This window comes from Castor canadensis, chromosome 15 (genome assembly GCF_047511655.1).
Source record: "Castor canadensis chromosome 15, mCasCan1.hap1v2, whole genome shotgun sequence".
NCBI lineage: Eukaryota > Metazoa > Chordata > Mammalia > Rodentia > Castoridae > Castor > Castor canadensis.
Window position 1 is genome coordinate 81,270,892 of NC_133400.1, and position 17,488 is coordinate 81,288,379.

Here is a 17,488-nt window from a genome sequence, read left to right on the forward strand (position 1 = left end):
ACTATGCCATAGACTTTTTGCCCTTACCCTGAAGAATGTTAAGGGTCTTGAGGAAAAAAAGAGATGTTTTGTAGGTTTCTAATTCTGTATTTTAAGCTCTTGGTACTATCCAATTAAATCTCTTGTCTCTGAGAACTCCGCAAAAGACTGTTTCTTTACAAATTCCCCAGGTTTCTTCATCCACTTAGCACTGAACACTCAATAGCCATTCAGAATACTAAATAAATGCATAGCCCAAGAAGGGAAATCATCAATAATCACTTCTTAGTTCTTAGTTTTTTTAGTGGATATTCCCAAAATTCAGGGTGTAGAGAAGACCAATTGATGAAAACTAGACCACTCTAACACATATGTGGTGTGAAATGAGGGACACCATATTTATTTTCAGTTGAGGGCATAAGGAACATCAGCTGAAAGATAAAAATAAACAAACAAAAAGGATGGCCTTGCCAAAGACCCTCAAAAAGTCTGCTTTGGAGCTAAGTTAAAAAGAAGCCTTTTCTAAAATTTTATTACCCCAGTTAAATACCATGGGAAAAAAAAATGCAGAATATGCTCTTTCAAACGTCTCGTATTCAACATCATTATTAATAAACTGTGAGTAGCACTATGCCAAAAAAATTAAATAACCTTGGAAAATCTTGACTTTTGGCATTTTCATTTTAGGGTGAAAAGTGCAAAGAGGTGTTACTATTAATGCTGACAGTAAGTCTAAATTTAAGTGAATCATTTAAGCATCTAATCTGTAGATTTCTTCTACAAACTTAAATTTGAATAGAAAATATATTTTTCAAACACAGCTAATTATTAACAATGCAATTTTCAAAAACAATTTTCACAGTATTTCATAACATAAAATTGTTAAGGAAAAAAAAACCATACAAACAAAAAACCAACTACCTCTTAGTCTGCTTAGGTTGCCATAACAAAATACCACAGACTGGGTAATTTAAACAATAGAAATTTATTTCTCGCAGTTCTAGGGCCTGGAAGGCTTCAACATATGAATTTGTTGAATATGTCTATTACTACTTAGAAATTAAAAACATGAAGTTAAACAACAAAGAGGAAAATAAAAAAATATTGCATTATTCTGAAAATAAAGAAAATGAACATGAAAGAAATTACAAATTCAAGTAGTTGTAAGTCCCAGGCATGAAAGTGAAGTTCTGGGGGACAGGAAAAAAGAACTGCCGAAAGAAAAAAAAAAAATCAAACTGAACTGGGTATGGGGAATAAATAAATAACAATATAAATGCCTGATACTGAAAATCGTATTTTAAATTTCAAGTTAAAAATGCAAATTAGGAAAACAAAGGGAAATAGAAGTACTGGATGTTTTGGTTTTAGAGGAACTGTTTTAAGTAAATGTATCAGATACATATTTTGTCAAGTAAGTTCAAACAGCTGGTCAAAATGGATTAAATTCCCCCCTTTCTTTGTGTGTTTCAGGAGGGGAGGTGAAAGGCAGACAGACAAATGTAGACATACAAAGCAGAAGCCTCTGCTTATTGTGTTACAACCTCAGAAGAGACTGGACACAAAAGGGGTAGGTCTTGCACTATGGGAAGAAGAAGGGAGGTAGAGAGAGGGAACATTAGAAAGGACTGAGCCTAGGTTAGTCTCCTGAGGCCTAACCTTATGCCTCTGTTTGTCCACATGAAGAAGAGTAAGCGTTCAGGAAGAGCCACTGAGAGCTCATGATTCAGGAGGGAGAGAATGAGTGGGAGCTAAGCAGTTAAAGCACTTCTTTAGAACAATGTAACCCCCATATAGAATGATTCTCCTTCTGTAAGTGTTTGATGTTAAAAAGGGGCCATTATGTTCACATGATATGGGTGAGGCAGAGAAGCCTAAAATGGGTCATCTAACTCTTCTTGCTAACTTAGTATAAATAATGTGAAAATTCTAAGTTATCACAGAAAATTAAGTAATATAATAAAGGGATAATTCCTCATAACCAAGTAAGGAATTTACCTCCACTATGAATCATCCCATAGGGCCAAGCCCAATATTCCTCCTTAGGCCTCACCTGGCTGGACCTTCAGCATGACAGGACAGTTGCTTTTTCCCCTTCCTTAACTGACATATTTTCACTTGTCTTCCCAAAACTCTTACTCCTCCCTGGCTCATCCTAGATTCCCTATGCTAGTTCTCCTTTCAGCTATTAACAGTTCCAAGCCCCAGGGCTTTGTCCTAGTGTCTCTTCTCCATTGTAGCCCTGCTTGCTCTGCAGGTGACCTCATCTCATCTGGCGGCACTACTTAGCATACAGATGCTGACAAGCATTTATCTCTATCCCAGACCTCTCTCCCCAAATGCAGACTTACAAGTCCATCTATGGTGCACTCTTCGTAGAGCAGCCCCAGTACTCCTGGCAAGGGGTAGAGGAGTGGTGCATGCACTGCTCCCTAGATCCCTTGTCCAGCTCATTCCCCCCGACTCCCACACTCTCTTGCTACTCACTCACTTGATTCTACCCACACTACCCTCCCTGCTCCTTAAACACATCAGGCATGCTCCCAGTCCACTGTTCCTCTGACTGAGGCACTGGCAGGCATATACACATCTTGTTCCTTCATTTCACTTAACTCAGGTTGCTAATCAAAAGTCCCTTCTTGGAGGGGATATGACCTGAAAGGTCACCTTCTGTCTCTAGCTATGGTTTATCCTGCTTCATAATACTTATCACAAGTGGACATTATTCTGTATAAAGGACATCTGTTCCTTTATCACCTGTATATCCTAACTAGAATGGCAGTTGTATAAAGGCAACAACTGTTACACTTACTACTAGTCCAAGGCAGCTAAAACCTGCCCAGCATAGAATAGGTATCCTCAATAATTTCTTGTGGGTTAATTAGAAAATAAATTTGAATGTATGCGTAGGAAACTCAGAAGATTCCCTTAAACATTACTACTACAAAGATTTCATAAAGTGGTAAAATGTAATATAAATAAGCAAAATCAGTAGCTGTTCCATTCATCAGCAAAAGCAAATCAGAAAATCAGAGTATAAAAAAACTTGTTTATAACAGCAAAAAATCCCTGTGCAAGTCTTAGTAAAAGTATACTGATTAATTTTAAGAAAACACATAATTTTTAAAAAGTATTAAGGATATGAGTAGCAAATTATACCAACTCTGTAGTTAAGAAAACTAGATACTATGAAGTTATTATACCACCCCATACTATTTATAGACTTAATACAGCTGTACCAGAATCACAATAAGATTGTACGTAAGAGGTTAAAACGCTTTAAAAACAGACACGCGTAAAGAGATTTTAAAATTGCAATGTTAACAATGAAGCGTTTACATCTACTAATTTATAAAGCCAAAATAGCCTATATATCCAACATAAAGAATGTTTTATAAATTATGGTATATTAGAGCAATGAAGTCTTATGGATCTATTAAAAATTACAGTTGTAGAATCTGGGAGGTGTGGTATAAAATGCAGGATTAATGACATGCATTTATCTATGCATCCTTCCATAAGAAACTACAAGGACAGTAGGAAGATACAAAGGGAGAAGGGCAAAATCAATGGAAGAGGGATCTTGAGTTTTGAAGCTCAAAAGGAAAGAGGTAATTGTAAAGCAGGTACAGTTTGAGAACCAAAGAGAAACAGGGTGGTTTGGCAGAATTCCAGAGTGGATTTATCTCAGGAGTGCTTAGCACCACAGAGAGCAAGGGTAAAGAGAACCACAAATACAGAGAGGCTGGGTGTGTTTTCGCATTAAGAGACCAGTCCCTTATGACCTCTCCCCTGACTGAGCACATTCTCCCATTATTATGGGCCTTAAATAAAAAGGAATGGGTGTAGGGTTGAAGCATGGTGCTGAAACATGGGTAAGAAGGGAAAGTACACATTCAAGAGTAGGAGCCCTGAAATTCTCTGTTCTTAGGCACAAAATTAGACCTATCATCCTCAAGCAAGAGATTATAAGATTCCTTCTGGAAAAATCAATTACCCTAACGGTACACATCCAGACACTAAAACTAGAAAGGCAATGGGCAAAAGCATAAAGAGCATGGGTTGAACTGCAGGTATAGCTGTCACTTACATGCCAGCCTTATGACTGTGACCTACTCAGCATCTCTGGAAACCTCCGCTTCCTCATCTGAAAATGCACACAGTAGTGCCTAGGATTAAATATTTTAATCTATGTAAAGTCCAATCATTGACTCTCCTTTCCCTGGAAGAGGGTTTTATAGCCCTGTCTATTGCCAAGACTCTGTATGTAGGATGGACTTGCCTGGCCCACTATTAGATCTAGCCACAGCACTGCATGTGAGCACACTGTCATCATACATCACATCTAAACAAAAAATTTATAAGCCAGAACATGTTTTCAAGTGCTCTTCCTCTTTCCCTTGGTCAAGGGAACTGCAAGTCCCAGAAAGCTGCCCCTTTAACCAGGGTCTTAGAATGAGAAGCACAGGGAACAGAGCCATGGCAGCCAACCTCCAGCCACCTTCAGTTGCACACATGCAACATAAGTGAGACAAAAATGTTTGCTCTAGAAAACCACTGAGAGGGGAGTGTTGTTTCCTTACTCTACCCAGGTCAACAAACTAAAGATACAATTTCAGATCTTTAAATTCTCAGAAGCCTGTATCTTAGGAATACCTAGGGAGAGAATCTTTAACATTCTTAGTCCTAAGAATATTACACCTCAATTCAAGCAATTGAGAGTTGTACTATTAGTAATAATTAAATGACTAGTTAATGAAGGAAGGGAATTGACACTAACTGATCACCTAGAGTATGTACCATACTGTGCCACAGGTGATACCCTGTAGAGAAAGTAACAGTTAATATTAGATTATATAATGTATTCACACAATTTTTAAACTATTAAGATTTAAATGATCAAATAGGCAATTGGTATGAAATGAATATTGACACATAAGGAGATACAAAATCAAATTGACACTTAAAAAATAATCTTATAATCACCAAAAAAACTGATCTTTTTTTTAATAGTCAACTGGAAATTTATCTTTAAACAATAAAACTCAGTGTCAGCAAGGTTACAGTAAAAATCTGTAATACTAGTTAACCTAATATTTCTGGAAAATAACTTAGGGTAAAAACTGTCTTAAAGAAAGCCAGGTGTGGTAGTACACCTGTGGTCCCAGCTACTTGGGAGATTAAGCTGGGAGGATTACTTGAAACCATGCATTCCAGACTAGCCTGTACAACATAGCAAGACCCCATTTAAAAAATAAATAGATAAGTTAAGCTGTTTATACTTTGGACCCCATAATTTTCCTACAGGAATCTACCCTAAGGAATAATCCTAAATATAGTAAAAGCCTTTATCCAAAAACAGGCATCAGTCTGTTATAAGGAAAGGAAAAGACCCAACCTAGCTGTCTGCAATATAACAGTGGAATAATTCACAGTGTCTTTCCCTTTTTAGAATAACAACCTATTTTCAAATGTGTTTATGCCCTAAAGAAAGAGATCGAGGAAGACTACAGAAGGTGGAAAGATCTCCTGTGCTCATGGATTGGTAGACTCAACATAATAAAAATGGCTATACTACCAAAAGCAATCAATATGCTTAATGCAATTCCCATCAAAATCCCAGTGACTTTCATCGCAGAGATTGAAAACTGTACTCTAAAGTTCATTTGGAAACATAAGAGACCTCGAATAGCCAAGGCAATACTCAGCAAAAAGAACAATGTTGGAGGTATCACAATATCTGACTTCAAACTATATTACAAAGCAACAGCAATAAAACCAGCATGCAAAAAAACCAGCATGGTACTGGCACAAAAACAGATCTGAAGACCAGTGGAACAGAATAGAGGACCCGGATATGAATCCACACAGCTGTGCCCACCTTATTTTTGACAAAGGTGACAAAAACATAGGATGGAGAAAAGACAGCCTCTTTAACAAATGTTGCAGGGAAAAGTGGTTATCCGCCTGCAAAAAAACCGAAACTAGATCTATGTTTATCATCCTGTACTAGTATCAACTCAAAATGGATCAAGGACCTTAATATCAGACCCAAAACTCTGAAGTTAGTACAGGAAAGAACAGGGAATACTCTGTAAGTAATAGGTATAGGCAAGGACTTCCTCAATAGAAACCCAGCAGCTCAGCAACGAAGAGAAAGGACGGACAAATGGGACTACATAAAATTAAAAAGCTTCTGCACAACAAAAGAAATGGTCTCTAAACTGAAGAGACCATCTATAGTGGGAGAAAATATTTGCCAGCTATACATCAGACAAAGGACTGATAACCAGAATATACTGGGAACTCAAAAAACTAAACTCTTCCAAAATCAGTGAACCAATACAGAAATGCGCAATAGAACTAAACAGAACTTTCTCAAAAGAAGAAATTCAGATGGCCAAAAAACACATGAAAAAATGCTCACCATCTCTGGCCATAAAGGAAATTCAAATCAAAACCACACTAAGATTCCACCTCACCCCTGTTAGAATAGCCATCATCAAAAACACCACCAACAACAGGTGTTGGCGAGGATATAGGGAAAAAGGAGCCCTTGTACACTGCTGGTGGGAATGCAAGCAAGTGCAACCACTTTGGAAAACAATATGGAGGCTTCTCAAAAATCTAAACATAGATCTGCTGTATAATCCAGCAACCCCACTCCTAGGGACATACACAAAGGAATGCGACTCAGGTTACTCCAGAGGCACCTACACACCCATGTTTACTGCAGCGCTATTCACAATAGACAAGTTATGGAAACAGCCAAGATGCCCCACTACTGAAGAATGGATCAAGAAAATGTGGTATCTATACACAATGGAATTTTATGCAGCCATGAAGAAGAATGAAATGTTATCATTCGCTGGTAAATGGATGGAATTGGAGAACATCATTCTGAGTGAGGTTCAGAAGACCAAAAATCGTATGTTCTCCCTCATATGAGGACTTTAGACCTAGGGCAAATACAGCAATGTTGTTGGACTTGGGTCACATGCTAAGGGGAGGGCACATACGGGAGGAATCGGGATTGATAGGAAACCCAAAAACATGAAAGTGTCTGATGTCCCCACTGCAGAGAAGCTAATACAGTAATCTTAAAATAACAGAGGTTAATTTGGTAAAGTGACCAGGAAGTAGTGAAGAGGTCTGCTAAAGATGAATCAGTTAGGGTTGTAATACACTTGTGGATGGAAGCAATGCAGGGAATCTCTCTGTATAGCTGTCCTTATCTCAACTAGCAAAAATGCTACGTCTTTCTTACTATTGTTTATGTCTTCTCTTCAACAAAATTGGAGAAAAGGGCAGAACAGGTTCTGCCTGGAAGTGAGGGGGTGGGGGACAGGGGGAAGAAATGGCCCAAACAATGTATGCACATATGAATAAATGAATAAAGAAATAAAAAAACCCACACACAAAATATAAAAATAAAAATGTGTTTATGAAAACCACATTCTGATATGGGGAGTTAACTATGATATAGAAAGTAAAATTCAATATTCCACATATAAAATTAAAACTGTTATTAAGAAAAACCCCATATAACTACAGCTAGCAGACAAACTTACATATACAAATTAGCTTGAAATATTTTAAAATATAACACTGGTTGCTTTTTGGTATTTTTATATGAATGCTCATTCATATAAAATGTATAAAATATAAAATTGTATAATGAAATGAAAAAAAATCACACATTTAAAATTTATAAAAAAGAGTTATGTCAAAGGATAGAAATAAGGTGGTGAAAAAAAGTAAACATTAAACAATGTGAATGATTTTTTTTCTTTTTTTTTTTTCCAGTACTGGGGCTTGAACTCAGGGCCTTCACGTTGAGCCACCGTCCAGCCCTTTTTGTGATGGGTTGAGATAGGGTCTTGTGAACTATTTGCCTGGGCTGGCTTCGAACTGCGATCCTCCTGATCTCTGCCTCCTGAGTAGCTAGGATTACAGGTGTGGGCCAATGGCACCCAGCATGAATGTTTTTCAATGTCTCAAAATTCTTTCCTTAACAAATAGAAAGATATGGTATACGGTACTGGCAAAGATCAGACTTAGGAATGACGCTCGGTTAAATCCTGGCTCTAGTTCTTACTAACTGCATGTTTTTCAGGTTTTAATCTCTACCTTGTTACCTTCACTTCTAAAATGGGGATAAATAATAGGATCTACTTCAGAGTTGTTGGTGAGTATTCAACAAATTAACATAAATAAAACACTTAAAATAATTATGGTACTTGGACACATTCAAACATATGTCCATCCCATATATAAAAAAATAAAACTGGAACGGAATTATTCTTTTTGCTAGGAAACTGAGTGTAGATGTAAATATAAAATTTAGTTCGCTAGTCATCAATCAAGTCAGTACATTTTTCTTATTCTTGAACATAAGCTCTGAAAATAGAAGCATAGAAATACTTTTCTGTACTGAGAGCTATTCTCTAAATTCAAAATCTAAAACTACTCCTAAAATAATTAAGAAAATATAAAAGCATTACCTTGTTGATATCATCTGCTGTAAATCCACTTTGGTCTAAGAGTTCTCGGATTGCTTCTACACATTTATTAAAAAGTGGAGAACAAAGAAGTTCAAATCTTGCTCTATACATATGCACATGTGCAAACAAAAACACACATACAGAGAGAAGAGAAAGATAGAAAAGATTTAGTATAACCAAACTTCTACGAAGAGTAATGCCAAAACTTAACATGACAGTTCTTAAAATGATAGGTTTAAATCAGAGCAGAGTATTATTAATGGGGTAGGGTAAGAGTCTGAGTTATTCATTTATACATGTATGAAGATATTTAATATCAAATTCAAGAGGGAAGCCATCTTGTCCGTGGCCTGCTTATAAACTTTCCAAAAAATTATCTAAGCCCATATGCCCTACACGACATTCCCAAAAATAAACATACTGACCCTAATCAAACTATCAATTGAAATGTTTTGCTATTTTTATATGTTAGAACTTTAACAATTCTAATTATTTTTCTTTGTAATCTGAGACTATGTTGTAACTAATAAACTTCATCCTTTTGCACCCTGAGAAACCTGAATGCTAGCTCATAGTTTTAAAATATACCAAAATGTAGAGAAAATTTGTGTTATCTACAGATATTAAAATATACTTTTATGGTTGAAATTTGAGATAAACGCAAAATGTCCTCAGTGAAATATTAAAAACCACAATTTCCTTCTTAATTATTGATATTAATAAGCACATACTGAGTATATGAACAAACTTAGAACAATTCTGGAAAAAGAAAACATATATTTTGCCCACAAAGAGATTTCAATTTGATTTAACATCTTTTCTATCTTTTGGGCTGTAGCTTGAAATCCTGTTTCAAAAAGCTAGAGCAGTGCTGTTCAAAAGAACTTTCTGCAGCCACTAGCCACAAGAGGCTACCAAGTATTTCAACTGCAGCCACTGTTACTGAGGAAATGCATTTTTAATGTTATTCTCATCCTGAGTGACTTAATTTTAATAAGTTATGTGTGGCTAGTGGCTATTGTCCTGGCCAGTGCTGATCTGGAGTCTTCAGGTAGCATAGGGAGAGTAAAGAGGCTCAATTAAGAAGAGATGGAAAGAGAAGGAAACGAATCCTAAAAATAACATAATGCCGCAATGCCAGAAGCTTTCAGTGTGTCTCAAAGTCATCTATTAGACTGTAGGGAAGTTTCTGCCCTTTACACTTTTTGTCTTAAGGTACAATCACTTGAAACTATTTTATAGTGGTGCATAATAATATAATTCCAACACTCAGGAGGAGGTCGAGGCAGGAGGATGGCAAGTTCCAGGCCAAAGTATGCTATACAATAACACCCTATCTCAAAAAACTAGAAAATTATTTATGTACATTAAATCTGTATTCACTAAAGATCATAATAGCTATTAAAATATAAAACACTGGTGATAGTCGGAGCAAACGAAAACAAGACAGGAACCAAATTTTCAGGACAGCATAACAGTTACAGAGCATCAACTGTGGAGTCAATTCCATGTCTATTATTTACTAGCTGGTGTCTGCTTCTTCATGTGGAAAATAAGGGTGATAATAGTACCTAGCTCATAAGCCTGACACACAAAGTTAACTATTAAGTAATACTGGAACATGAGCAAGCCCGACATCAAAATTCTGTAACAAAGAACAAATAGCTGATAGGTGGGACTGTAATTTGTAAAGAGAAATCTGAAAAATATCAAATGTCAAATCCCATCTCAGTTTTCTTTAGTAAAAGATCTAGAATGCCTTTGACACACATTGTGAACTGTAGTGTAAAATAACAGGGCAAATAATCACAACTATGTAATTATATTTTGGGAAGAGCTATTTAGTCTGACCCCAAACGTAGAGAATAAAGTTCCTCTTTTATAGATGATCAATACATCTCAAGCTAAGAACAAACAAAAAGCCTAAGGTGGAAAAAATACACCTCCATAAGATGGTCTTAGAATGTTCTAATGTTGTTTTGAACTTCAGTTTTACCTGGACACAATGCAATCAAAATCTTGACCTTCATATAATGAGTCAAGGAAACAATTGGCACTTCCCAAGGTTGACAAAGAATGTTTTGCAACTTCAGCACTGTTCATCAGTTTCATCATGGCTCGGGCATTTCTCCTCACATCATGTTTGAAGGCTCTAAATTAAGAACATAACCTTTCAGGTTTAACATTACCAGGTCATTTAGAATTTAAAATATAACCAGTGGCTCACACCTGTAATCCTAGCTACTCAGTAAGCAAAGATCAGGAGAATTGCAGTTCAAAATCAACCTAGGCAAATAGTTCCTGAGACCCTAGCTCGAAAATACCCAACACAAGAAAGGGCCGACGGAGTCACTCAAGTTGCACAGCACCTGTGTAACAAGCGTGAGGCCTGGAGTTCAAGCCCCAGTACTGCCAAATGAAAGAAAAAAATTTTTTTAATCTAGATTAATTGCTATTAGAATAATAAATTTACCAATCAGTATGACATACTAGATGTTGGTATTTGACTTCTAATTCCTTTAAACTTTCCCAACAATACTGTCTGCAATTAAAAGAAGAATCTTTTTAAGAAAACCAAATAACTAATTTATGTAATACTTGAAATGGCTATGTTAGACAAAACAAATAGATTTCATTTTGGAGTGTAGAATAGAGATCACCTTTTTGCAGGTGAAACAGAGGTTGAAGCAGATTTCTTTTTTTTGGTAACTACAGTTTGCTTTTTAAAAAAATTTATTAATATGTGCGTACATTGTTTGGGCCATTTCTCCCCCCTGCCCCACCCCCTCCCTAAAGGAGATTTCTGTAACTGGATACAATCACATGCCTTGAAAGCATGAGGCACTGAGTTCAAACCCTAGCACAAACCCCCCAAAAAAATAAATTTTCCACTGAGCATTAAAAAAAAACCCTACAGGTGCTTCTTCCAAGAAATTTGATATATGTGCAATAGGCAAAATTAAAGTTTCTATATTTCCAATGTGGTACTTTTTAGAACTGCTCACACTAAGTAATGATAAACTGCTTTGTTGATAAAACTGCTTTTTTAATTTTTAAAAAAAAAGCAGTATAGGTCTTTATTCAACAAGTTGAGAACTTACCACTTTTTCAACCAAAGAGTTTAATTGCATGGGTAAAGATGCTAGTTCAACTACACTTGTTTTAAAAGTGGAAATGTTTAAAATATAACCCTTATGTATGCCCAAACAGGATTATCATTTTAAATGGAGTAATTACATCCTTGTGGTAGAATGCTGATTTAAAATAAATATTCCATAAGATACTGACTCATTGGAATATGACAGTATCATAATACTCTTCACCAGATCCAAACTTTTAACAACTGTTCAGCTGGCAGTGAAGCCTCAGTACCTGTACTTCCTCTGCCTAGACAGGAGAGTAGCCCATAATGAACACTCTAACTTGAGATCTGGGCTCATACAGTTCCACAGCTGATAGACCCTTTGTACTAAATGAAAAATCCAAACACAGTGCATTGGGCAGATGAAAATACCCAGAAGATACATCCTCCTTTGCAGTAGAGTAATTTAAAATAAATTAGGCAAAGGTTGTGGGCATAGCTCAAGTGGGAGAATGCTTGCCTAACAAGCGAGAGACTGAGTTCAGTCCCCAATACCACCAAAAAAACTTGAAGAGAAGCCTCAATCAAAATGAATTATCCAAGGTCAGGTGTGGTGGTGCACAAATGTAATCCCAGAACTTGGGAGGCTGAGGCAGGAAGATTTTGAGTTTGAGGCCAGCCTGGACCACACTGTGAGACTCTGCCTTAAAATAAAAAGGGGCTGAGAATGTAGCTCAGTGGTAGGCCCCTTGGCTGGCATGTTCCAGGTTCTGGCTTCAATCCCCAGTACCACAAAAAAAGAAAAAAAAATTACTCACTCACCTCTGGAACTCAGAAGCGAGATACTGTGCTAAGGTTTCTGTGAAATGTGCACCTCCGATGCTATCATCAGTGTTTGTCGAAAGAACCCGATACATTCCACTGTTAACTTCCATGACACTCAGAGACAAGGATGTCCCTCCAAGCTTAAATACCAAAATATTGCTTCAAGAGAAACAGAATCACAACATGTAAAAGCCAGACTGGGGTTCAGGAGTCACTTAATCTCTTTATATTACAAATGAGGAAATGAAATATCTCAGATGAGTAACTAAGGTGTCTGAATCCAAGCCAAAGTTCTCTTTTACTTAGTCATGCTGCAACAATCATTCTTCCAAGAGACTAGAGTTTAAACACTAACTTTTCAGAGTAAACCAAGAAGAGATTTTGTGATTCTAGCTAATTTTAAGAGAATCGACTATGAAAATTCCATGTTAATATTATGCAAGTTACTACTACATGTTCTGCAGACATAAAACATACACAAAACTAGAAGCTAATTTCCTATTTCCTGCATGTCAAAATTTATAATTTCTAATATTCCTATATTTATCTAGTTTATCACAAAATAATTTCCTAGTGATTTATACATATGAGTTTAACTGTGAGAAACTGTGGTCAAACCATTAAAGAAAGTTAATAATATCAGAATTTATTTTTCTAATGTTCCATGACCACCAGATCTATTGAGACAAGTTTTGGCTGGACATGGTTGTGCATAACTGTAATCCTAGTACTTGAAGCAAGAGGATCAAGTTTGAGTATAGCCTGAACTACACAGTGAGACCTGTCTCAAAAAACAAAACAAACAAAGTGTTGATACCTAAATTAGAAGTAAATACATCTTACTATTTTACCATCAAAAGAAGTCTGGAGGCTGGGCTCAGAGGCTCACACCTGTAATGCATTATTTGGGAGGTAGCAATCTGGAGGATTGAGGTTTAAGGCTAGCCTGGGCAAAAGTTAGGAAGACACATCTCAACAAAGAAGCTGAATGTGTGGCTCACTCCTATAACACATCTTTCTCAAGTATTTGAAAAACTCAAGCTGAGAGTTTCAATGTCATTCATCCATAAAGGTGGGGAACCACTGCATCATATAACGAATCTCTATGGATACAACTGCTATAATCTCAAATGTTTTCTGCCTTCAAACTGCAAGTATGGTTTTACCTTTTTCCAGTAGGGGAGGCTTGTCCAATTCCATAAGCAAGAAGAGCTGCAGATGGCTCATGTATTAGTCGTAAAACATTAAATCCAGCAGCTCCAGCTGCTTCTCTGTGAACAAATTGCTTTAATGAATTTAGTATCACAACATATTCAATCCTACACTTCTAGAAATGGTCCACTAAAAAATCTACACAATAGCAAATAAGATTTCCTAAGGAAGACACATAATGATCTTTAGGAGCAAGACAATGGGACACATGGAATGGAAATGATTATAATGTAAGAGTTCACTTTTGGTTTAAAAACAATGTTCAGAGCCCATTTTCTTTTTGTTTCTTTCTTCCTTTTTTTTTTTTTTTTTAGTGAAAGTGATAGTAAAGTTTATTAGGAAAGGAATTTAGTGTAATGGGATAAAAGGAGGGAGAAATGGGGAAAAAGGGGAGAAACATTTTCTGCTCCCTATGCAGGAAATGGGAGTAAAGACTCCCAGAGTCCATTTCTTCACAAAGAAAATAGTACATGCTTATACTATCTCAAAATATCTATGCTTAAAAAAACCCCATTTTTCCGGGAAGTCTTTTTGGGCTCTCAAAGACTGGAAGAAATGTCCTGCTTTTATGTTACAAAATTCCCCATTCAAAACGCTTACAACGCCACCATAAATTGTCTGTTAATTCTGTGAGGTCAGACCAGGTCTCATTTACCTCTGAGTACTCAACCCTGTACTGTTTAAGCCAATACAGTTTGGCTTAAACAGTAAAGGTATTCGCTTAAACAGTAAAGGTAATCAATAAATATTGGTTAAATGAAAAAAATTGAACATGGTAACAAGTTTTAGCAAGAGATTAAAACATTCTGGAGGTTTGCAGTATCTTTAATCAAAATCGCAGTTTTTAAAAGTAAATATGGCAATTCTCTGTCTCAGAATTAACATCAATGTTTGCCAAAGCCCCAGATGAAACCCTGACCAGCAAAGCAAAGGCATACATGCTCGCCAATTACATTTGCATGATCAGCTGTAAAAACTAGATGTCATTTTTTTGGTATGATCTCAGTTGAAGAAACAGTCACCAATATTTTCTTTCCTTTTTTTTTTTTTGGGTAGTACTGGGGTTTGAACTCAAGGCCTCACACACTTGAGCCACAGCCAAAGGCCCCAGTATTTTCTAAGAGTGTATATTCTTATGTAACTCCCACATAAAACTTAATTACACAACACAGGCAAAGTAATTTATAAACATCTATTTAACCTTGAAATTAAAAACATTTGCAATCAAAACAGCTAAGAGGATATACCACATTTAATTTTATACTCTCTTGGCAGTTTCATAAAAGGACACATCAAAAATTATTACCATACTAAGGTATTTACAATTACCTTTTAATATTATAAAATCTGTATTTCATATAATTGAAAATAAGATTAACTCTGTTATACTTACCCAAGGGCATTTCTTTGCTTTTCTCCAAAATCAAATGGAACAGTAATAACTACATCATTTGCATCTGAGCCCAAGACTGAATGTGCCGTTTCTGTACATTAAAAATAAAAAAAATTCTAATGACAGAAAAAAATGTCAAGCAATACTTTCTTTTTAATGCCAAAGATCTCCACTAAACAAATGTTGCAATTCACTTGAATGCCCCACCCTGTCAATTTTCTTCTCTTGTGCTCTTAAACCATGCAGTTGTGGTTTTGGTAGCAGCTTATGGACATACTAAGTCATTTAATCAAGGTACTTTCCAGAGAGCCCGGCTCTTAAGCCTCAGAATTTCAACATCTTTCAAATTAGATTGGTTCCAGAGAATGCATCAATGTGCACACATTAGTTCAATACATTAAAGGGCCACCTTCTATCTCACAAGATCATAACAAAATTCCAGAGTTGAAATAAACTTTATAAATCTACTCCAAAATTTCCTAAACCGGTCCATAGAATATTGCCTAACTCATTGAGTCTTTATCTGAAGTAGTGATAAAATCAGACCTACTTGATCTGCCTGAGTTACTATTGAGAGTTCACTGCCAATCATGAAGAGAAATATAATATTCAGTATTCACCAAACTATTTGCCTGTTAAATCTTAAGACGTTTTGAAAGTGCTAATTAGTCCCATTCCATTTACATTACAGGTTGAACATTCCTAATCCAAAATCCTGATATCTGAAATGCTCCAGATCAATGCTAAAAGTTTTGGATTTTAGGACATTTCAGATTTCAGATTTTTGGATTAGGGATCCTCAACCAATAGGATCAATACAAATATCCCAAATCTAAAATATTCCCCAAAATGAAATACTTCTGGTCCTAAGCATTTCAGATAAGGAATACTTAATCTGTACTTAGAAGGAAAAAGAAAGTTGTGGAAGGTAAGGCATTTAATTAAGGTCACATAACCACCTGGCCAAACCAGGTCTACAGTTTAGGTCTCCTTAATCTGCTCAATCCATCTGCTTCTTCCAAGATCCAAAATTACTAGTGTTTCAATGTTAACTTTTAAAGTTAACTGTTATCCTTTTGTTCAATACCTTTCATTTTACTAAATATCAGTCTGGCAACATCTTCTGGGTTAACAAATTTTGTTTCTTCTCCTGTATCTATTTCGTATCGTAACTTCCCATTTTTTTCAACGACCTATAAAAGAAATCATAATTGTCCTAAATACAGAAAAATTTTAATAAAAATGCAATTTCAAGTCAACATTATATTTCATCACCTTTGCCCATCACTCTGTATAACAGGGAAGCGATAATAGAACCATACTCACTAAACATTTACTTTCCGAGATGTATTTCTGAGCTTGTGGATCATCAGAGCTGTCCATGAAGAAAAATACAAAGATAGCTGAGCATTAAAATTGATACTGTAGATATAAAAGATTTAAATACTATATTTTCAATACCACTAAATATTAAAATACATAAGCAAAATCATTAAACTGTTCAATAAGTCTTTAATTCAGAAGATAGAATTAAATGGAGTATTTATAATGGTTACAGTAATCCTACTAAAATGTTCACCTTCACAGTTGACAGTAAATAATTTCTTGTTCTGACCTTGCTACACATTTTGGGTATGACTTTTCATAATATCAATGATATATCAGACACCGTCACACCTGTGATTCTAAAGACCTTATTACTGAGATGAAGAGGGCAAAAGGAGATAAGACTGAAAACTAAGGGAAAAGTCTTAACACCATCTTTGTTGCTTGGCTTCTAACCATAAAATAAACACCCCAAACCAGACAGATGTATTAATAATGCCCCAAAGCACTCAATGTTTACTTACGTAATAAAAAACAGCAAGTTATTTTGCTCAAGATCATAGTGCCAATTTATAGACTATTACTTTCACACTTATGATCAATCTATTTGATCCTTGTAACAACTAGGTGGAATACATTTGGTGGGTGTTGTTTCAGAGATTAACAAATTAATGAGCTTATTATAAGCTAGTAAGACACAGAGCTAGGATTTGACCCCAGCCACTCAGGTTTACACATTAGCAGACTACCTTCTACTAATACTATAAATGATCACTATACTTCTTCTTGAGGAGGATGGTTCTCAGGCTCTTGGCTTAATTTCACTTAGAATTTAAGATGACTCCTTTAGTCTCTGAAGGAGCTATGTCAATTCTACATAGAATCCAGCCTTACATGTTTAATAGCTGAAAATTAATACTGGCTAATTTTGGAAGGGTTAAAGAACATCCGAGGACCCTAACTGTGTACAATAGGGGCTTAAAATGGGCTAATCTGGCTTAGAAACCTGGAATACTTTTGCAGGTTCCTCTTACTTTTTCCCCATCACCTAAAATATCAATAAACAGGAGAGACATAGAAGCTTCTCCAGAGTGATACAGTTCATCAGTGACAAAACTCACTGGCAACCAGACCTTCCATACAAAGTTTAATACTCTTTCCAGTAAA

At 35.9% G+C, this 17,488-nt stretch overlaps 1 protein-coding gene across 2 annotated transcripts in view; it reads right to left on the reverse strand.

Moving 5' to 3' along the window:
* Nucleotides 1-17,488, reverse strand: part of Hspa14 (heat shock protein family A (Hsp70) member 14) — a 29,740-nt gene that overhangs the window by 3,571 nt on the left and 8,681 nt on the right. For both annotated transcript variants that reach the window (XM_074056612.1, XM_020171516.2), the window contains 7 exons: nt 16,322-16,370; nt 16,083-16,188; nt 14,996-15,086; nt 13,557-13,661; nt 12,388-12,549; nt 10,480-10,635; nt 8,484-8,586 (listed from right to left, as the gene is read on the reverse strand). In XM_074056612.1, the coding sequence (XP_073912713.1) occupies nt 8,484-8,586; nt 10,480-10,635; nt 12,388-12,549; nt 13,557-13,661; nt 14,996-15,086; nt 16,083-16,188; nt 16,322-16,370 (772 nt within the window). The remainder of the gene's footprint in view (nt 1-8,483; nt 8,587-10,479; nt 10,636-12,387; nt 12,550-13,556; nt 13,662-14,995; nt 15,087-16,082; nt 16,189-16,321; nt 16,371-17,488) is intronic.